Here is a 24,277-nt window from a genome sequence, read left to right as displayed (position 1 = left end):
ATAAGTGCATAGACTCATCTGTTCCAGAGAGAATCAAAGCCAGAGCCCCAAGTAAAAAAAAAAAGCCACCCTGGTGAGCATCAAGCATCAACAAACTTCACAACAAATGCAAAAAGTTGCTGTCTAAGAAAACTAAGGCAAAGCCCCAACAATGGAAAAGCACCCTATTCAGTCTCAATAGGCAAATAAGACAACAAGTAAAATCCTGTAAGGGTAACTTTGAGAAAAACTAATCAATCACAGCTAAGGATAATCATAAGTCCTTTTACAGCTATATACATAACTTAAAAGGTAGGACTCAAACATGTGCTGAACTAGTGACTAATGGCATCACACACACTGATCCCACAGAAATAACAAACGTGCTAGTGGTCAGATATGGTGAAAATTTCACTCTCTTATCCCTCCCAAATTATCAAAATCTTTGCCCTCAACTCCCCCCCCCCCATACATCTGAAGAGCAGGTCATTAAAGCCTTGTCCAAGGCAAAAAACACAGCCTATACGTGACCAGATGGCATTCCAGACAATCTTCTAAACAAACTAAAACATGAACTAGCATCACCATTAACTACCTTATTCAATCACAGACTAACCACTGGCTTTGTTCCTGCAGAATGGAGAACAACAAAAGTTATTCCTCTCCACAAATGTGGCCTAGCAACAGACCCAGGGAGTTATAGACCCATAAGTCTGACCAGCCTCATTTGTAAAGCCATGGAATGTATCATCATAGACCTCATAAATAAAAACATAGGTGACCTCCATACCCTGGATCTGACCCAATTCGGCTTCATCAAGGGCAGTTCCTGCCTGTTAAACTTGGTGGATTTCTTCAAAAATGTGACCAGGTCCATTGATGAGGGTAAATTTGTGCACACAGCATACCTTGACTTGGCAAAGGCCTTTGACACAATCCCACACTAAGGCATTACTGATAAGCTTAGCAGACTGAATGTAAACCCCTTTGTTGTAAGATGGATTGCTAACTGCCTCACAAACTGTTCACACACTATCAAAGTTGATGACTCCACATCATTCTGCAACCTGTCACTAGCGAGGTACCACAAGGGTCAGTGCTGGGCCCCCTACTGTTTGGTATATACTTCAGAAGTTCAGGTCAAAACTAAGGGGCTGTAGCTGACCAAGTTTGCAGATGACTGCAAACTGGGTGCAATTATTGAATCCCCAAATGATGTCGGTATCCTTCATGAGGGTCTTATGCAGACCAATGACTGGTATCTTAGTCATGGTCTCAAACTGAATGTAAAGAAATGCATCAACATTCCCTTTGGTAAAAACAACGTCCATTCACACTATTAAATTAACAACAATACCCTATGTAGTTATGAAACGGTAAGAGATCTCAGATCACAAGTAGACTGCAACCTTAACTTTGAAAACCATGTGTCTACTGTAGTAAGGAATGCTTTCTACATAGCACACTTGATTAGCGAAGTAATTGCATCTAGAGCAAAGATGGTTATAGCCTCTCTTTACTTGTCACTGATCAGGCCCATAATTGAGTATAATGCCCCTTTCAGCATGTACTGTACAAAACACTGACAGCAATTGGAGAGACTTCCGAGGTTTCTAACTAAGAAGATCAAGAACCCCAACATGCACCTTACACAGACTGACTAAAGTTCCTGTCACTATACTCAGTATCATATAGACTTCTTAGGGGAGACTTAAGCCTGGCTTACACCGCAATCTCCGACCCAAACCTAATGAAAATGCAGTACATCTGTAAATCAAACAGGACTAGAGCTACCCATTCCAGGGACCTAAATGTAGCCTGCCACTTGAATAAGATGTGCTGGGGGGACAGGTTTGTCTCCCAGTGACTGCTGCATCTTTGGAATAGGCTGCCAATTCATGTGAAGCAGAGTACCTTTATGACACTGTTCAAAATGAACCTGGAAGAATGGATGCGGCACCATAAATTCTTACCGGTGATAGCACCCATAACCTTCCTAGACATGGGTAGTCATTAATAAATACAATCCTGGGTATTGACTAGACTATCTATGGTATTGCATTAAGATGAAATGACCTCCATGTTGATAGATGAGTAACCTCCTATGATAATTCGATTGTTATAGTCAACACAATTCTCACAAAATGTGTACACACTTACAACAGAAAATTTTACATGATTGCCAGTCACCTCTCACTGTGCCCAGCACTTCCCTGGAAGGGTTTATGGGACTACCTTAGAAGTATAACATCCCTGTGTCATTGACAATATTGTACATTATATTTCCCAGAAATAAGATGGAAGATTGTAAGATATTATTAGACTTAAAAATAAAACTTGTGATGAAAGTTAATAAGCTTTCTGTCTGAGAAAGTAAATGCCTGACAAAAATGTCTATGCCAACAGTGAACTATAAGAAGTGCACACAGATAAAAATTCCATTTTCTAATGCATATAATATATATGTGTGTGTATATGTGTATATATATATATATATATATATATATATATATATATATATATATATTTCTTTGTAACATTAACAAATCTAGAATGTACGTGAAAAATACAATCACACCTTAGCAAGATCAGAAGCCTTCTCTGCAGATAAATCAAAAGAAATATCGATCTTCTATGTTCTCTAAATATACCTCACCTTCAAGTTCCCTAGCTACACAGTTACCTTTGTATAGTGTAGATTCAGGCCTCTGAGCATGGTGAAGATACAAATGAGGTGTGAATTCATTAGAATTGCTGAATCCCAAATTCTGACTTCCTGTAGCAGGTGTAAACATAGTTTAGGCACTACCTCATTGTTATTTGCTAATGAATTGCAACTGTGAATGATTAGTTGGAATAACAAGGAAGACACATCAGAAATTTAGACTATCTTACTTGCACTGGGTGTGCCACTCAGGATATGCCTACAAAGTGTAGAAGTAGCTGCATCAAGCTTTTAAATGGAAGTGAACAGCACACATTCTCATTTTTGTTCACTGATAGCCAAACTCTTCTGCCTTTGCTGAGAACTGTTTTGTCATTTTTTTTATTTATCATTTCATTAAAGGAAAAAAAAAAAAATTATACTATACTGTATGAGAGTACAACACAGATTGGAGAAGAATGAACACAGTACAAAGAGAAAACAAAGCTGCATCGTTGCAAACGATATTCATAAATAGTTGTGTGATCACTCATTCCAATAAATATGTAAGCAACACTTACAAACAACGGAAAGCGTACAAACGTATATGTTATTATTGTAGGAAATGGGACTTGCTTATATGCACAATGATTTGCATTAATGTTGCAAAGCTGTTTCTGTGACAAACAGAGATAAAACACTCAATGTGTTTTGTAGGTTCATTAGTATGACAGTTCAAATCCAGAGTTATGTAAAAATCTATAAGGTGTGTTAATATGTATTTTGTAATGTTTGTTTCTTTTTTTAATATTAATATTTGCACTGTGCACAGCTTATTGTAACTGCTGTGAAAAGGATAAATAAATTAAACTTAATGGAATTTGCTTCTATGGTAAGGGCAGCATAAATTACAGTTGTGAATCAGGAGTGTGTAACACACCTGCTAAACACAATGTAGAACACAACATATAGGCTATGCAGATCATGCTTCAAGTCCCACAATTATCTTTTAATGATGAAACATAATAAACATTTTTTGCAAGAATGATACACGTTAAGCTCTGCCTATCTTGTTTGCACATTGCTCATCTCTGTACAAACATGGTGTGAAGCCTCAGAAAACAAACAGACATTGTCAGTTTCAGGAAAGACACATTGTTACATCTTTTTTGCCTCCCATCGTGCAAAGATGCTTAGCATGACTGCACGGCAGTCAGCATGCTTCCACAGCACCTGGAGTTCCAGAACACCTCTAGACAATAATCAGACATTGTCAATTTCAAATAGATACATTATTACATCTTTTGCTTTCCATTGCACACACACAAAGCAGTATTGCACGCTGGTCAGCATGCTCTCACGACACCTGCAGACTTGTCACTTTCTAAAAAGATACATTGCAACATGTGTGGTCTTCCTTCATGCAAATACAGTAAGTGGTATTGCACAGTAGTCAGCATACATACACAGTAATGAATTAGAATTTTGTTAGAGTTTTTTTCAAGTTTAAGCTTTTGGTATTTATTCCCTGCATCTGACCAGATTTCTGCTTGTTTGCACAGAGATGAACTGAGGTGGGCTACCAGCCACAGCTCTGAGCTGAGATACCAGATAACTAGAGGCTTCTGATCTTCCAAAACCCATACATTGCCTGTTTTTTTTTCTTTTTTTGCTTATTTATACAATTTACTGCACTTTTTATTGCCCAATGCCTACTTTTATACTGTATCTATTTACTGTCTGCTAAACTACACTGGTATAATGCAGTGGCCTGCTACATTATGCCTGCAAAATTAAATGTTATTGCTGTTTTCACTGTTTAGCAAGCTGTCTTGTTTCCACTGTTAAATATTTACTGGTAGTTTTTCACTGTTTCAAAGGTATCTGTTCTACCTGCTCTGGTTTTACCACCAAGCAGTACTTAATTAACTGATCTGTTAACTGTTTAAATCATTCTTTAGAGCCTTTTGGCTAATTTTATGATGTTTTAGATTTTTTTTAGTATCTCACTGCCATTTTTCTGCTGTGTTAAATATTCTGTAGTGTTTCCCACTGAAACTAGTGTAGGGAGTAGCTGTAGCATAGTGCAGATCTAGGCCTGCTACTTCTGGAACTGTTTGTAGCGGTTTGTTTGTTCTGAGCACATTTTCCAGGCCACTTTGGATTGGGAGGGGCCTATATGTACTTTTGTGAGAGAATTGTGTTTGATTGGCACCTGACTGGTAAAGAGTGGCCAGTCTAGGGCTTGGAATAAGCATCCTCGTTGGTTCTTTTGAATTTGTTTTTTTTTTCAAGTTTTAGCTTTTGGTATTGAGGCCTTGCATCTAAGCAGGTTTCTGCTTGTTTGTACCAAGCTGAACTGAGGTGAGCTACAAGCCACAACTCTGAGCTGAGGTATTAGATAACTAGAGGCTTTTGAGCTTCCAATAAATAAATAAATAAAGAAATAAATAATTTGCCTGTTTTTTGCTTATTTATACTATTTACTGCACTTTTTTACTGCCTGCCACCTTCTTTTATACTGTATTTATTTACTGTATACTAAACTACACTGTTATATTGCAATTGCCTGCTACACTGTGCCTGTAAAATTGAATTGTATTGCTGTTTTCACTGTTTAGCAAGCTTCTTTGTTGTTCCCACTGTTTAAGTATTTACTAGTATTTTTTCACTGTTTTAAAGCAATCTGATTTGGTTTTCCCACTAAGCAGTGCTTAATTAACTGATTTGTTAACTGTTTAAATCATTCTTTAGAGTCTCCTGGCTAATTTTCTGATGTTTTATACACTTTCCAGTGTCTCACTGCTATTTTACTGTGGTGTTAAATATTCTCTAGTGTTTTCTACTGAAACTAGGGTAGATAGTAGCCGTGGCATAGTCCAGATCCAGGCCTGCTGCTTCTGGAACTGTTTGTAGTGGTTTGTTTATTCTGAGCACATTTTCCAGGCCATCTTGGATTGGAAGGCACCTATCTGCACTTTTGTGAGAGAGTTGTGTTTTATTGGCACCTGGCTGATAAAGGTAGGTCACTCTAGGTCTTGGAATAAGCATTCTCATTGGTCCTTTTGAATTTTATTAATTTTTTCAAATTTTAGCTTTTGGTATTTAGGCAGTGCATCTGAGAAGGCTTCTGCTTATTTGCACGTCATGTAGCACTGCACACTACTGTGCAATTGTGTACCAAACCCAGACAGTTAAATTCACAAATTTTCCATTAAACACTCAGAAATATCCATTCACCAAGCTCAACCGTGATCGTTTCTGAAAAGCCACACCTAGTGATAACATTCTTCAACCTAGCATTATGGACAGTTGGACTACCCTGGTTTCTCCTGCCAGTCTTGTTGACCTGGGTCTCTTGAGGCAGTTTAGCAATTGCCTCGTGTACACAGACATCCCTCTACTAGTAACACAGTCTAGTACAGAGAGAGAGAGGTATTTACACCAAGAATCTGGAATCCATGCTCTCTCACTCAAAACAGTAACAAGGAGAAGGTTGTTAACTCACCCACCATTACATATTCACATAGTACCACTACTCATACACATAGTATGCATCAAACATGTAAATCCACATATGCGGAGGTTCTCTCAAAAAAATTACTGAAAAACCAGATACCTCCAAAACACAAGTCTGCTACAGATGACAGTCTCCACAGCACCCATGACACATAACAACACCAGTGTCTCACCCACCAAGCCCGTAAGGCATAACACTCCAAAAAACAAGTTTTCTTGTCATTGGACACTCAGTAGTGAGACATACGGATGTCCCACTTACCAGGTTGGACAAAAAGAAAGTCAGTCAGCTGCCTGTCTGCTGTCAGGATTCACCAGATCACACATGCACTCAGGTCTTTCAGCAACAAGTGCTGTTATGACTCTGTCATGGTTCATGTTGGTGTGAGTAACCTGAAATGTACCTCACTGGACTAAATAAAGAGAGACATGGTCGAGCTCTCACATTAAGCGAATGTGTCCCAGGCAGGTATGTCCCTAGCCTTGAGCAGCATGCTACCCTTACCTAGAATGATGCCACAGTGTAAACAAAAATGACTGATTTCAATAATTGGCTTATTTTTTTGGTGTCATTCAAAGGGGATCCAGTTTTCGTCTGCCAGAGAAGCCATGGTCAACAAACCTCATTGCTTTGCTAGAGACTGTGTGCACCTAGGCTTTTGGCTGCTGGCAAAGGCTCTTGCCTCCCCCATAGTGACTTTTTTAGGCAAGCTCTTGAAAAAAAAAACATTACTGACATGAAATTAACCAATCAGAACAAAATAAGAGTCATGCTGCTAAATGCTAGGAACTTAAACCAAAAACTGCACTCCCTGAAAGCACTTCTATCACTAGAAGATGCAGATGTTTGTGCAGTCACAGAAACCTGGTTGAAGGCCTTGGAGAGTACTCCAGCCTTGCAAGGCTACAATGCTTTCCACACCTTTAGACCACAAAAGGAATGTGTGAAAACCAAATGAGGTGGTGTTTCAATCTATATTAGATATAAATTCACCTTACGTCTAGTTAGACTGGACAGCTCCTTGAAGTTACTGCAAGTCATGGTTACAGTGGGTAAGATCCCCATTCAAGTCCTAGACAATTATAGATCCCCCTCCATGGGTCACGACATTCACAAAGCCTACTTAACCAAACTGAAGACAATCCAAATTTTACCAAACACACTGGTTATGGGGGATTTCAATTATCTCACCATTAACTGGGAAACCTAATGTAGCCCAAACTCGCTAGCACAAAAGTTCTTTGACTTTGTGAATTCAAATGCCCTGGAGCAAATTAGCCATACCCCAACAAGAGGAACAAGCATTCTAGATTTGGTCCTCACCAACATATCAAGCAGGTGCACTGCTGCAACTGTTGGACCCTCATTAGTTAAAACTGACCACAAATCAGCCACCTTTGAACTGACATTAACACCAGAACTCACAAAGGGTGAAATCAGACTAAAAATCTTCACCAAGGCAAACTGTACCCTCCTAGGTAAAGGTATAAATGCATTTCAAGCCCCATCCCAAGCTAAAAGTGGTAACTATGATGAAGCTTACACTAAAGCCTTGTACAATCACTTGCATAAATGTATAAACTTGGCTATACCAGATAGAATCAAAGCCAGAGCCCCAAGATGGATATCCAGAATCAACAATATCTACAATAAACACAAAAAGTTGCTGTCCAAGAAAAGAAAGACAAGGACCCAGCAGTGGAAAAGCACCCTCCTTAGCTTTAACAGGCAAATAAGACAACTTGTCAAATTGTCCAAGAGCTCCTTTGAGAGAAACCTACCAAGTACTGGCAAAGATAACCATAAGGCCTTTTACAGGTTATGTACATAACGTAAAGGGTAGGACCCAAGCATGTGCAGAACTGGTGGCTAATGGTATTACACACTCTGACCCCACAGAAATAGCAAACCCACTAGCAGATAGGTTTTGGTGAAAATTTCACTCCCTTATCTCCTCCTGACTTACAACAAACCCTCCTCCAACCCCCCCCCCCACCTTACATATCTGAAGAGCAGTTTCTCAATGCCCTGTCCAAGGCAAAGAACATGACCTCTATGGGACCAGATAACATGCCAGGCTGTCTTCTAAGGAGGCTAAAACATAAACTATCATCACCACTAAGCACCCTTTTCAATCATAGCCTAACCACAGGGTTTGTTCCTGTGGAATGGAGAACAGCTACAGTTATTCCCTTCCAAAAAGGTGGCCTAACAAGAGACCCATGGAAGTATAGACCCATAGGCCTGACCAGCCTCATCTGTAAGGTGATGGAACATATGATTATGGACCTCATAAATAAAGATATAGTTGACTTCCAAACCCTGGACCCTACCCAGTTCGGCTTCATGAATGGCAGATCCTGCCTGTTAAATCTGGTGGATTTCTTTGAAAGTATGGCCAAGGGCATTGATGAGGGCAAATCTGTGCACACAGTGTACCTCAACTTGGCAAAGGCTTTCAACACAATCTCAAATTCAGGCATATTAGCAAACTGAATGTAAAACCATTCATTGTAAGATGGGTTGCCAACTGGCTCACAAACTGGACACACGCTATCAAAGTGGGTGACTCCACATCAACCAGCAGACCTGTTACCAGCGGGGTGCCACAGGAGTCAGTGCTGGGCTCCCCACTGTTTGGTATATATTTCTCAGAAGTTCAGGTCAAAACGAAAGGGTTGTGGCTGATTAAGTTTGCAAATGATTGCAAACTAGGTGCAATTATTGAATCCCTAAATGATGTCAGTAAACTCCAGGATGGTATCACACATACCAATGACTGGTGTATTAGTCACAGTCTCAAACTGAATGCAAAGAAATGCATCATAATTCCCTTCAGCACAAACAATCTCCCTTTACACTATCAAATCAATAACAATACCCTAAGTACCCATGAAGTGGTAAGGGACCTGGGATCACAGGTCGACTGCAACCTTTACTTTGACCACCACGTGTCTATCATTGTAAGGAAATCTTTCCATGTTGCTCACTTGATTAGTAAAAGCATCTCCTCAAGATTAAAAAAAGTTATAACCCCCTATACTCAGCACTTATCCAACCAATAATTGAGTATAACGCCCCATTAGGTATGTACCATACTAAGCATCTACAACAATTAGAGAGACGTCAGAGGTTTCTAACAAAGATCAAGGGCCTCCAGCATGTGCCTTACATGGACCGACTAAAATCCCTGTGACTATACTCAGTATCGTATAGACGTCTTAGGGGAGACTTATGCCTGGCCTACAGAGCAACCCAAAACCCAAACCTAATGAACCTACTGCATATCCATAAATCAAATGGGTCTAGGGATACCCTTTCCAAGGACTTAAATATGGCCTGTGACTTAAATAGGACATGCTGGAGGGACAGATATATCTCCCAGTGACTGCTGCATATTTGGAGCAGGCTACCAATTCATGTGAAACAGAACACTTCTATGACATTGTTCAAGGGGACCCTTGTTTAGTGGATGGAGCACTGTAAATTCTTACCAGGGATAGCACCCACGACCCTCCTGCACATGGCCAGTCATCACTAAATGCAATCTTGGGTATTGACTAGTACCTCTATGGTATTACATTGGGTTGAAATGGCTAGGCTTAAAATGACCTCCAGGTCGATAGCCTATTACTCTCCTATGATCCTATGAGTGTAAAAAATGCAGCTGCTGCCTAGCTTTCCCTGTGACAATAGGTGTAAGCTAAGGGCCACAGCACAGTTGAGCTAAGGTTCTAACCTTGGAAACTCCATGTTTTATTAATGCTGTCTCTGTAATTTATTTTAAAATTAGCAATATAAAAATAATTATGCATAAAAATAACTGTGTAGCAGGTGGCTTGAGCATACACATGATATCATATATATTGTATGTATAACTGTGATTATCAGTACAATTATAGTTCTACAATTAAACATTTATTTTCTGATCTTTCATGTCACACGTATACATGGTTAATCACCCAATATTTGTATATGCAACTAATGAGCATGTGTAACAACAAGTCCTCAGTTGCATTGAGCACTCTGCACATTAATGACTATGGCAACTGGTGTAAGTTCATGGCCACAATTCAGGTAAGTATGGGTTCTAATCTAGCAAAATCCAAACTTTGTTAATGTTGTTCTGCTCAATTTTTAAAACTAAAGAATAATATAAAGACAATTATACATAATAACTATGTATAATAGTGGATATCATATGAATTATATGTGTGACTGAGGGTATACTGACAGTTATGTTTAAGTACTTATAAGTGTATTTTCTGCTTTGGAATAGACTTCAGTGATAGTTTATACACTCATGTGTATATGACTAAGACATTTCTCAGGTCACATACATACAAGGTTAACCACTCATTCTTTAATGCGTCTATATAATTAATGAGTATGTCTGGCAGTTCCTCAGTGGCAAGGAGTTAAAAACACATATGTGGAAGATTCTGTATTGTCTATTTTACATTGCTGTAAATCCCACATTGTACAAATTACTTTTATCAGTGTGTAAAGCCACACAAAAATGTGTTAGGTGATAAAATTTATTCACCCAAATACATGTCTGAAAAGTTAAGTCATCTAACAGGTACAGCAGCGTCCAACCCATAAACTAATATCAACTGTCACATTACCCTTCCTAAATCATACACTGCTTTCCTCTCTGTTTGGCAATGTTACTCTCAGCTTAACTTTGTGCTAACATACTTGGCATCATTGTGTGGGTTTGCACACTAACCGTTAAATGCGATATCACAAATTGGCAGGAAAACACTTTAACTGTTGCTGTATAACCTGTGTGGACATGGCAGGAGCTAGAAAGGAAGGTGCCCAATTTAGGGCTCAAAGACGGGGTGTAGAGGAGTCCAGAATATTCATTAGACTCCTTGTAAAGCAGCACAACCATCGGCTATTGCAAGGGGACTATATCGGGTTTCAATATACGTAAATCAGAGGCTTAGAATAGTCCTGCCAAAGCTTTCTCCAGTGCGACTGGCATTCCATGCACTGGAGAGCAATGTAGGCACCACTATGATGATCTGAAAAGGCACAAGCAGGAACAACTCAGCCAGTGGCTGGATGAGTTTAGGACTGCTGGCATCCCACAGTTGTGTAAGTATACAGATAAAGATACTTTAAATCATAGTCAAAGCTGGGCAAAGGCAAGACTGGTATGCATAATGCTCTTCTCTTTTTCTCTCCTCTTTATTTTACAGCTATCCAGGAGTTTGCAGTGAACTGGGAATCCCATGCTGAATACTTGGAAAGATTAAGATTAGCAAGGGGTGTAGATCAGTGTGTGTACAACTTTAAGAAGCTTTCTAGGGGATTTCACAAGTGTATAATTACTGAGCACATGCGAGCCTGACTGCCATTTTGTAATAAGCTGTTGAGATGTAAGCATGTATGTCTGTGTAGTCTGTCAGTTAATCAGTTAATTTATAGTTTGTAATGAAGCTATCCATCCTGATGCGTTTCCATGTAATAAATCATATAAATGAACTACCCCACCTGTTTGTCATCTATACTAGAGAGGGATGAATGATATGATATCAGAAGAGGCATGTCTAAAATGGACATGGGGCCTGAAGGGAAGCCAGGTTCTTCAGTTTGAGATCAAGAAGGACTCAGTTAACACTGGAGGAATATAAAGGAATTAATCATCCCTACTGCACATATAACTGGCAAACCAGGTCAGAAACGAATTTCAGGTATTAAAACTTGCTCAAGCTATTTCTTATTCACAAAATATGAAACAAGGCATTCCAAATCCTCTAAATAAATTTCTAAGTAACAGAAATATCTGATATTATGATATATTAACAGAAATATTCAAAATAAGTACAGAAAATGTTTGAAATAAAGTCCAAATTGCATAAAACGAATAAAATAAGGGAAACAACCACATTTTTTTCGCTAAACACTACTTTTTACTTTTTCACATTAATCAAAGATATTTGAGTTGTTTGGTGTAAGAAGTGTTTGCATGTTTGTGCAGTATTACAGTACAGTTATTTTGCAAATACAGCCATTACAGAACATATTTCGCAAAGTAAAGCTTTTCGAAGAGTTCATTGTGCATTTGGAATGTTATGACAAGTGCTAGCTGTGTGCATGTTCATACATGATTACAAGGGCCATATTTTCAGTGTATGCCCAAACACATATTTGTTGGCATGGCAAATGGATTTCGGAAACCAACTTCACTTGTGTTTGACAATAATATTGCAGAGAACTGGCGAGTGTTTGAGCAAGAGTACAATATTTTCATACAGGCCACATTTTCTGATAAAGATGACTATACAAAGGAATTTATTCTGCTTAATTTAGCTGGTTCAGAAGCCATAGAAAGTGAGCATTCATTTGTGCATGCACCTGCTGTCTTTGCAGGAGAGGGGGAAAACTGCCATATAGTTGTACAAGCTAAGTCAAGGGAGGACCTTGAGTGCTTAAAAAGTAAATTTAGAGAAACGTGTAACCCTCAAATTAATGTTACAATGGAAAGGCACTTATTTTACACAAGAGATTAAAAGCCTGGTGAAACTTTTTCAGCATATATAACTGATTTGAGAAACAGGGCTAAAACTTGCAGATTTGGTGATTTAAGGGATGAGTTGATAAAAGACAGACTTGTGTGTGGTATTAAAGATGATGTTGTGAGAAGGATTTTGCTTTGTGACAGTGATTTATCTTAGAATAAGGCCATTGAGATTTATCAGATATATGAGCTTACAGAAAAGCACACACATTTGCTTACACATGAGAGATGCATGCTTCCAGTAACTTCTAAAGCTCATGTTGATAGTATACAGCATGTGGTTAACAGAAACTGGCCCAAGCACATGACTGTAACTGTAAACCCTGCAATACTCACAAGGAAACCTCATAGCAGCTTTCTAGCAAGTTCTAAGGAGTGTTCTGGAAACTGCACAGTCTCAGTGAAGCATAAGAGTGAGTCAGCAAACTCAAAGCATGTGCCTATACCCAGTTTCATAGCCAACTGTCATAATTGTGGAGGAAGTCATGAGATTAAAAGGAAAAAAATATTCAGCTTTTTGTCAGCAATGTCACAAATGCAATAAATGGAATCATTTCAAAAGGTTTTGTAAATCAAAGGGCACACATTCTTTTAACATTCAAAGAAAAAAGTTGATCATTTAGAAAGCTGCAACTCTACTTTTTATGTTGATGGGTGTCAGTGCTTCATTAAAAAGTCAATGTGGTAGATTTAAGGGCAAAGAATTAAGTATTTTGTATTGTTCAGATAAATGGAAGACCCATAGAGCTCAAATCTAACACAGGTTCAAAGTGCAATGTTATATTTGCCGAAACCTTTGCTAGAGTATGTGCTAGTGAGAAGTTTGATTTGGTAAAGTATGCGAAGCTTGTTACTTATGGTGGTGGAGAGATTCATATGGAAGGCTCTGTAGTACTTTCATGTTGTTCTGCTGGGAGAAGGTATGACTTGTTATTTTATGTGGTCAAAAGGCATGTCCAGTCATTATTAGGGCTCAGAGATGGTTTGAAAATGGGACTGCTTTCATTTAATAAGGAAGTCCCTCATGTTAGTTTAAAAGACCACTGCTCTAATTTCACCCAGTACACTTTCTCTACCTATGCTGATCTTTTCAAAGACAAACTAGGCAAGCTTCCAGTTATGTATTCCATGAAGTTAGACCCAGATGTCATCCCAGTTGTCAGACCAGTCTGGAAGGTTCCAGTAGCTATGCAGTACAGAGTCAAAGCCGAGCTAGACAAAATGGTGCAGCAAAGTGTAATTTGTCCAGTTGATGAACTGACTGAATGGGTATCTTCCATGGTGGTAGCTCATAAGAAAAGCTCAGATATCAGAACATGTATTGATCCATGAGATTTGAACAAGGCACTAAAAAGACCCCATCATCCAATGCATACAGTTGAAGAAGGCACAGCACTGATGCCAAATGCCACTGTTTTTTCTGTCTTAGATGCAAAGAGTTCATTTTCACAAATTTTGCTTAACAAGAAATCCTCGCTACTTACTATGTTCAGTACTCCTTTTGTCAGATACAGATTTTTGAGAATGCCATTTGGGATAAATTCTGCCAGTGAAGTCTTTCAGTGTGCAATGGAGCAATTTTTTTCTGGGTATCCCTGTGCTATTATAGTAGATTATATTTTGGTAGGAGGTAATGGTGAAGCTGAGCATGACAGAAACCTTGAGAAAGTTCTGGCAAGATCTTGTCAAGTGAATCTTAAGCTGAATCCTCAGAAGTCCAAGTTCAGGTTATGAGAAGTTACTTATGTTGGTCATTTGTTTAACAGTCCATGCTTATGACCAGACCCTTCCAAGCAAACAGCTATTCTTGAGATGCCAGCTCTAGACAATGTTCAAACCCTTCAACATTTTCTTGGCATGGTTACTATCTAGGCAAGTTCATTCCAGACTTAAGCCAATTAGCAGCACTGGTTAGAGAGCTGACACACACAGATGTATCCTGGTCATGGTTGGAACAGCACCAAAGAGCATTTGATGTCCCTAGACAGAGAATTGCCAGTCCACCAACTCTCAGATACTGTGATGTTCACAAACCAGTTACTCTTTCCTGTGATGCTTTGAAATGTCCTTTTTCGAGAGGGTCACACTGTTGCCTGCACATTCAAATCTCTAACCCAAACTGAGATGCAGTATGCTCAGATAGAGAAAGAACTTTTGGCTATTGTGTTTGCATGTTCAAAGTTTCATGATTATACTTATAGTAGACCTATCCAGATGGAAACAGACCATCAACCTCTAGTTACTATTTTGAGAAAGCCTATGCATTCATCTCCAGTCAGATTGCAATGTATGATGTTGAGATTGCAGAAGTACAGTGTCAGTCTTGTCTACATGAAAGGCAAACTTCTTTATCTGCTGATACTTTATCCAGATCACCCAGAAATACCACTGAAGACCATGAGAATGAGAAACTTGATTTTGAAGTCATGGAAGTGAGAATTTTTTCTTCCACATGTCTCAATGAGCTTAAGAATCATACAGCCTCAGATCCTGTTTTACAGAAGCTCAACCACTTTATCAGTCAAGAATGGCTGTCAAAGCAATCTAGTTTACCTCATGAAGTGCAACCTTATTTTCCATACAGAGACGAGATTTTGTTTGATAATGGTATTGTCATGAAAGGTCCTAAAGTCATAGTTTCAAAGTCTTTGCAACAAGAGTATATCACTGTCTTACATCATGGCCATCCAGGAACTGATCCAACAAAAAGAAGGGCAAGAGTACTAGAGTTTTGGATTTCTATGTCACAAGACATTGAGAGAGTACTTTCATTGTGTTCTGTATGTAATAATACAAAGCCACATCAACAGAAGGAACCACTTCAGCTAAACCAGATTCCTGAACTACCTTCGTCGACAATACCCACTGGCATTTTTGAGTGGAATGGTCAACATTACTTGGTGGTAGTAGACTCTTATTCCAATTGGTTTGAGATTGACCTACCTCTAATCTAGCGTCCAGTACTGTCATTACTAAGATGAAGCATCATTTTTCAGTTTATGGTAGTTTGCACAAAATTATTTCTGACAATGGTACACAGTTTCCTAGCCAGCAATTCAAATGATTTGCTGAAGAATGGGACTTTACTCATGTCACAAGTAGTCCTGAGTATCCACAGTCAAATGATTAGGCAGAACATGCAGTTCAAAGTGCAAAATGGTTACTTGAGAAGTCAAAATGAGATAATAGTGATGGTTTCCTGACTCTCTTGAATCTTAGAAATGTTCCTCATGATAAACATCTTGGTTCACCTGCCCAGAGACTTCTGTCTAAACAAACCAGAACTACTTTACCAATCAGCGTAGTTTATTGGTTACAAGTGCTAGAAATAACAGGTCAGTGAAATAGGTAACAGAAATGCCTGTCCCAGAAGTCTTATTACAATAAATCCAGCAAACTGCTGCATCCATTATGTGAAGGAGAGAGAGAGTATGCAAATGTGCAAAGGTTACGATCAGATTGGAGCCATGAAGAGTATTTGCCCACAACCGGGCTCATACATTGTGGAATCATAAAGAGCAGAGTTTAGGCAGAATCAGAAACATTTGATTCCAGTGTCCGAGCCTGTACACAGCACCTAACCAGTGAGAAAGACTCATTATCTCAGGGTGAATTGTCCAATGTTCTAATTCCTGAGGACATTCCAGTGAATATCCCTGTTCCTGAGATAAATCCTGAAGTTCCTGATATGAGCTGTTCACAGAAGACTGTCCTTGTTGCTAAACTCAATTCTAAGTACTATGTTACTAGATCAGGTCGCATTTCCAGGCCATATTAGGGATACATGACAACTTGGACATGAACATTGTATTGTTTCTGATGTCTATATATTATTGCATGTCTTATACTAATGTCATTTCATAGGAAACAATTCTTTAAGAGGGAGGATGTAAATTATTGTGTGTGTGTACAACTTTAAGAAGCTTTCTAGGGGCTTGCACAAGTGTATAAATACTGAGCACATACGAGCCTGACTGCCATTTTATAGTAAGCTGTTGAGATGTAAGCATGTACGTCTGTGTAGTCTGTCTGTTAATCAGCTCATTTATATTTTGTAATGCTGCTATTCATCCTGATGTGTTTCTATGTAATAAAGCATATAAACAAACTATCCCACCTGTTCATCATCTATACTAGTGAGGGACGAGCAACAGTGATATGTATACAGCACAAAAGTAGCAAATTAAGCATGCATATCTTAACTGTAAAATCAAGCATGCTTGCTTCATTCTGTAGCTCAAGGGACTTGTACTAGTCAATTGTAATAGTGTATTCAGAGGTGGGTTCAAATCCCAGATGTAACAAATACATAGTAAAACAATTAAAAATGACTAAATATTAATTTCAACAAAATTGGCATAAATGTCATGTTGTTAACTTAATCTGTATTATATGAAAAAACATGTTTATTTCTTATTTTACTTATTTGACATTTGTTGACTGGGTTAGACTGACTGAGCTGTTGTCCTTTTTCAGTGGAGGCCTGGGAAGAAAAGCTGCACAGTTTACAAATTTTTTTTTTTTTTTTCAATAAATTTTTATTCAGTATATAAAACAGACATTTAGGAGTTTTGTACATGTAAATAGAATTGAATAGGAATAATGCAACTCTTAACAAAAAAACAATTATTCAGGAGAGTTTACATATAACAATAATAATAAAACATTACTAAATATATACACTATATACAAGTTAGGCATCCTGAAAAGATAAAGAGAGAAAAAGAAAAAAAAAAATATACAGTAAAAAAAAATATCATCTTGAAACAAAACACAATGTGATGGGATTAACTATTGATAATATTTAACACTTTTTCTAATACTAAATTCTTTAATGCCTTTTTTTTTGGACTTCTAACTATGTTCCCTTGTGCATCAATATATGAATAAGCCATTTTTTGAAAAGTTGTCCAATTTAGTTTGGTGCGATCAAGCCAATTTTGTGTTATGTAAAGTTTTAATAAGGAGCAAATAAAGATGATAACATGAGTGTCTAATTTTGAAAGATGAATTAAAGGAATATGAAGAATGGCAAATTCCCAGGACAACGTAGACTTATGGTATCCCATTCTCTGTAGTCTGACTTTCAAAGAAGTCCATAATCTATGAGAAAAATGACAATACCACAGAATATGAAGAAGATCAGCTTGGGGATGATAGCAACATGAGCATGATGAAGATTTGTTTGGATTGAATGTATTTAATTTATAAGGGGTATAGTAGGCATCATTATAAATCATTAATTGCGTATATAATAGTTTTTTGAAAGGGATAAATTCCTTTGTATGTCTAATAGCCAAAAGTTTTTGAGACTCAGAAATCTTAGAATTATAATTCAGCCATGTATTAGATAAAAGACAATTGTTTTCTATTGTTAAGCTCTTTATCAACTTGTAGGAATTTGAAAGCATTTTATCTGATGAAGATAGCATTTTGATAATTGTGTTGAGATTATTCATTTGAAGTTCTATGGGGTCTATACATAAAAACTTATTTTTGATTATTTGTCTTAATTGACGAAGAATTGGTGAATAGTTCCAATTAACTTTCAACAACTTACGCCAATCAGGTGAAGGTAGTTCAAGATGTTTCAAGATGTCTCCAACTTTTAAATTTTTTATAAGAGGATATTTTATTAAGTCAAAAGGTTTGTTATCAATCATTATATTTGGGTTTAGATGAATTGGTTGTATAAAATGAGAAATCATATCTAAATTGCACATTTTTAGTAAAGATTGAAAGGCATTAATCTTTTGCTTAATAAAGATGGATAAATTTTTGGTATAAATGTTGTCCAAAGAGATAAAAGGAAGAGCTTCTGGGTTTATATTTTTTGAAATGATGTAATTATACCATATTTTTATCCATAAAGAGTGATTTATATGTGTAATATTTTTGGAATTAGATATGGTGAAAAGTTTGTTAGATGAAACTATCAGATAATAGAGATGCAAGTTAGGAAGTCCCAGACCCCCCTTGTCCTTAGCAACTGATAGTCTGGAATATGAGATTCTAACAGATTTGGGGAACCATAAAAATTTAGCCAAAGCCTTGTTTACAGAATCAAAGAAAGATTTCGGAATTATCTGATCAGATGGCGTTGGTAAAGGAATTTAGGCAAAATGTTCATTTTAATTATGATTTAGATGTTGCCATCTGTTTATATCAGATAACATCGAATTCCAAATTTTATATATATTATTTTGAGAAGATGATTTATTATTGTGTTCTAAGTTGATACCTAAATATTTTATATTATAAGTAAACTGGAACTGATGGTCCGAAAACAGACAAGTTTTATGTACTAAATGATTTAAAGGAAATATACAGGTTTTAGAAGAGTTTAAAAGATAATTCGAAACAGAAGAGAAGTAATTAATAGAGTTAGTTATTTTTCTATAGTCAGAAATAGGAGTTTGAAAGTAAATTATTAGGTCATCAGCAAAGGCTGAGAAATAAATTTTGGTATTAAGTATTCTAGGGACATTGTGAAAAGTATTTTGAATAATATATAACAATAAAGGTTCTAAATAAATATTAAAGAGAAAAGGAGACAGTGGACATCCTTGTCTTGTTCCTCTAGTAATCTTTATAAGAATTAATGTAGAGTCTAGTATACATATCTTTGTATAATATTTTAACAAAGTTTAAGAAGAATGAAGGAATATTAAAACAAGACATGGTCTGAAAAAGAAAATTCCAACAGACTCTGTCAAAAGCATTTGATGCATCCATGATCAGAGCATATATTGCTTTTTAGTAAGATGAATGATAGACTCTAAGGACAATGTTGTCCCAAGCATGTAGACATGAAACCAGATTGATCTTTAGAGATAATTGAGGGTAAAATTTTTTTCAATCTATTAGCCAAGATAGATGATAAAATCTTAATGTCTACATTTATTAAAGAAATGGGTCTATAGTTAGCTGGGTCAGATTTTTCTTTATTACTTTTCAAAATTAAGATAGTTTTAGAAGTATTCCAATGAATATCTGAGATGTCATTGAGTCTTATATGGTTATACACCTTGAAAAGAAAGGGAAGAATTACCATTTTAAAGGTTTTGAAGAATTCTTAGCTGATTTAAGATTGTCAATTGAATCTGAGATTTCTTGTAAGGATATAGGTGCTGAAAGTAAACTTTGTTGATTATCATTTAGTTTAGGAAAATACAGAGAATCTAAGAAGGTTTCTAACAGTTTACAAATTTTAAGAAAGTAAGTACATAGTTTACCAAGTATAATGACAAAGATCAAAAATAATTCACACAGATTATATAAACTAATCTTATATTACAATCACTAAAGTAGTACATCCTTAGTATAGACTTGTGCCCTATATGACATATGCAAGCATAAGAGCCAGAGGAGTAAGTTTGGGCAGAATAGTCTAAGCTATTTACAGTTAAAATCTCACAGCTCAGCTGTTACGTAAGGAGAGAGAAAGGAAGGAGGGGAAATAGGTTAGCTATAGAAGAGGTGATAGTGGGCAGTTTAAGAGGATGTTTACAGTGGCAGGTCCAGGTGCTTTTTAGATAGTTTTTGGTAGCAGTTTTGAATTGTTGTGGGTACTTAATGCTTCTAATATCCAGAGGAAGTTTGTTTCAAGAGAGGGCATGGGAGTAGCTATAATGTTTTGTATAGTTTTGCTTTTAGGCTTGTAGATTTATAAAACATTTTGATCAGTGCCTCTGAGAGTCCTGGGAGGGGTGTAGAGGGAGACTAGTGAGAAGACGTCTGGAGAGAAGGACGTTGGGTACAGGATGGAATGTGTGATTTGAAGCTGAGAGAGAAGTAGTTGGTGGAGAAATTTTAGCCAGTTTAAGCTATTTAGAGAAAGACTGTGGTGAGATTTATAGAGTTGGCACCAAATCTAGCAACTTTATTATAGGTGTTTTCGAGTTTTGTCAAGAGAGAGACCTGAAGCTTGGTGAGAATTTGCGATCCATAGAATAGACCCGGAAGAAGGTAGGTGTGGGACAGGGAGATTTTAGCTTTGTTTGACAAATTTGTTTTTTAGTATTTCAAAATGGGAGTTAAAATTCACTTGGAGTACTGTGGCTGCTGAGGTTATGAGCCCCACTATCAGGAACTGGCCACAGCGGTTAAAAGGTGCATCATGATGCAGAGATTTCTGGTGCAGTTGGGAGAACAGGGAGCTTTGAAATTGAAATCAATGGACAACTGGTGTTTTCAAAGCTAGAAACTGGTGGGTTTCCCTATGAAAAAGATGATATGGAAGCCATGGGGAAAGCAAATTCAGGTGAAGCTGTGCAGAAGATTACAAACAGCAGACCTCCATGCATCATCCTCTAGACTAGCAACTGATGGTCGGTCACTCCATCGTTTCTGGAACACATCTGTCATGCAAAGCCATATAACTACACAAAACAGTCCTTATGAGTTCTTCTGTTAAACTCTGCAAGAGAAATGTGTAATTTAGCCCCACCCCACGTGCAGGCATGTCTTTCATTTTTCAGTTTGTGTTACTCAGTTTCCATATTAAAGTGGAATATTCCTGTCCCTCTTTATTTGTACTAGCAGTCTTTCTGTTTTTTTTTCTGTCTGTGACACTAACTTAATGTAATTGGGAAGTATATGCATAATGCTAGTGAGGATGCTCTTTTACTTGAAACAGGCAACCCCTACATGTTCCTTTGCTAATCTATGAACTGCACTGTGCAGCAGTTTACAGATTACTAGAGTTTGTACACCCAGTAAAATAAAAGCAGTTAGTCAGGCTTTCTTGCTTCTTGTTTTTCACAGCAAGATGCACAAAGGTTTGTCAGTCTTAAATGATTTAACGTTTTTTACTAGGTGTTTTGTGTTTTTTTGTATGAGCTGCTGCACTTCATGAACCTTATGTAAGCAGGTACTACACACGAATAAATGTGTTTCCTGCGAGAAACTGAGTGAAAAACCAACATGGAGCATGCCGAACATGGAGTTGCTTGTGAGTTAACAGATAAGCGTGTTTTGTCCTTCGAAAGGTAAATGTAATTAATGCATTGTTTCTAAACCATGCTGCATGTATTTCAGAGATGCCTTGCACTGTGTTTTGAACATGTAGTTAAGTTTCAGAGATGTCAGGTAGTCCAGGTATACCTTAAATGGAAACATCAGTGTTCATTTTGAGAAATTCATTTTGAGAAATCAGTCCCTTCCTTAAACTGTCTGGTAATGCAGTAAAAGGCCCCTTATCAGACAAATAATTTTATCAATCAGAGTGTATTGTATTGTGTAGAATGTCTTCAACAACAGCTTAGTTCCTTGGAGCATTCATAAACGAAAATTGGACAGTAAAAAAAAAAAGAAAGCAAATCCATGGTGTTTGAAAACAAAATAGAAAGTGAAGTAAATTTAAAATTTCTCTACATATAAAAATACAATTGCAGTTCTCTGTGTTTCTTAAAATGTGTTTATGCACTGTTTCATAGTAATACCATTTCTTTATCCTGCATTTGCTAGGTGTTAGCCATGAGCTTTGTTGTCAAGGTTACAATGCAATTGCAGAGTTGCACGGAGGTGTAGTGCCTTCAGAATTACTATGCATTGTCCATATTCTAATCTTGGCAATTTTTTAAACAGATGGTGTAGGCTTTATTGAATCTGACCCACAGGATATTATTCTAGAATACTCTTATCACATTTTCTGTGCTTTCTACTGCGGTGGTGGTGCTGCGGTAGCGTTGTCGCCTCACAGTAAGACGTTGTCCTGTTCGATTCTCAGCTAGAGCGTCTTCTGTGTGGAGACATGCGTGAATGGGCGTACCTTCGTTGAAGGTTGTGTGTCAGGGCCGGCAACTCGGCACATAAAAATCTACTGCCAATCATTAGCGGATCGAAGTTCCGCTGTGGCGACCCCTAACCTGGAAAAGCCGTAAGACTCAACAACATTTTCTGTGCTTTCTAGTCACTCAGAAAGATTACACTAAGTGTAGATGTAGACTGCACTTTGTGGTAACCTTTATGAATCCCTGTCAATATTTAAAGCTGCTAGAATATAAGTAGGGAAACTAAAATTAGGAAGAAGGTGTGAATTATGCCTGTATTATCTTTTCACTCAGAACGGTGTACACTTAGTGTAGGTGCTCTTGAATCCCAGGGTATTTTTTATAGCAACACTTTATAAAAGTCAGTCTGTACTTCATTTCTCGAGATAAGGACCCCCTACAACTACTCTTGGCCATCCCATCTTCAATATAAAAGAATTCTGCTGACCTAGTTCAAAAACAGTTCCCAAAGGATACAAGAAAGTATGTTTTACCCAAAGCCAGCTGTTAAACTGCACTGTTTTTAATACCTAGTGCTGTATGTTATCCATACTACTGAGCCAGGTACTCAGCAGCCTTATCCCTCTATACCCCATAGGTAACTAATGTTGTCTCCCCTGTAAATCCCCTACCGGAGATCTCTTTTCTTATAGTTTTTCAGCTCCACCTTACCTTCTGCCCACTAGGTGGCACTCTTATCTAGGCTTGTGTAGTCTCCACTATCCCTTCCCTCCTGTTTTAAATTCCATCTACTTTCCTATGTTCTTGCTATCTCAGACTGCCACTTAGTCTTCCTCCTTCATGTACCTTTTTTATCCCCTACACTACTATCCCTTACTAAATAAACAACTGAACTATCACTCCCCACTCACCTGTTACTTCCAGGAGCTCCTCAGGAGTCTGCTGCTCATAGATTGTCTCTGCAAGTTCCTCCTTCACCTGCTAGCTTCCATGCCTGGCTTAACCAGAACCAACCAGACATAGTATCTGTCTCTGAGACTTGGTTAAAACCATACATCTCTGACTCAGAAATTCTACCCCCTGGTTACCAAGCCATTAGATATGACCACATGAATAGAAGAGGTGGAGGAGTAGCCTTGATATTCTCTAACATACTCCCCATTATTCCATACTCAAATACCATTCCTCAATTTAACAATGCAGAACTTGTAATAGGTGTGTTACAAATGAATAATCATAAAAGTATCTGCATCATATCCCTCTATATTCCCCCAGGTAACAACATTAGTACTTTAGAAGAAATCCTCCAATGGGCCTCAACTAATATTAACCTAGAGACCTACATTCTAGGTGACGTTAACTTAGACTGGAATAAAATTAACAACCAAATTCCTGCCATATCTATCAATCTCTTCTACTTTACTCAATTTACTAACTCTATCACCAGACCCAACAAAACCAATCCTCCAGAATCCACTCTGGACTGGATCCTAACTATCCACCCTATCAACATATTAGACTCAGACATACTCCCTGACTCTATTAGTGACCACCTGCCTGCCTTTATCCTCCAAGCAACCCATTCCTCCCCTCACCAGCACCAATATATACATACTCATAACCTTACAAACTTTAACCCTACAACTTCTCTAACAGCCTCAAACAAACTAACTCGAACACTCTAAAAACACTCTCTCTAGATAACGCTGTCGATTATTTCAAGTCAACCTTCCTAAATGTACTTAATACCCAAGCCCCTCCATGATCTATATGAGACAAACCCAACCCCGCACCATGGCTAACCAAGGAAACCAAAAAACTTATGCAACAACGCGATAAATGCTGGAAACGTTCGCAGCACAATAAAC

At 37.6% G+C, this 24,277-nt stretch overlaps 1 protein-coding gene across 1 annotated transcript; it reads left to right on the top strand.

Moving 5' to 3' along the window:
- Positions 1-20,704: 20,704 nt before the first annotated feature.
- On the top strand, positions 20,705-21,079 carry MIEN1 (migration and invasion enhancer 1). Its single transcript, XM_044055672.1, is given in 2 exon segments — positions 20,705-20,786; positions 20,789-21,079. Coding segments are annotated over 2 exon segments (285 nt in total). The 3' UTR covers positions 20,992-21,079.
- Positions 21,080-24,277: the final 3,198 nt, after the last annotated feature.

The sequence above is a fragment of the Protopterus annectens genome, chromosome 14.part0 (assembly GCF_019279795.1).
Source record: "Protopterus annectens isolate FY-2018-M chromosome 14.part0, PAN1.0, whole genome shotgun sequence".
Taxonomy (NCBI): Eukaryota; Metazoa; Chordata; order Ceratodontiformes; family Protopteridae; genus Protopterus; species Protopterus annectens.
The sequence above is the reverse complement of the archived record's forward strand: the minus strand, read 5'-3'. Positions and strand labels throughout refer to the sequence as shown.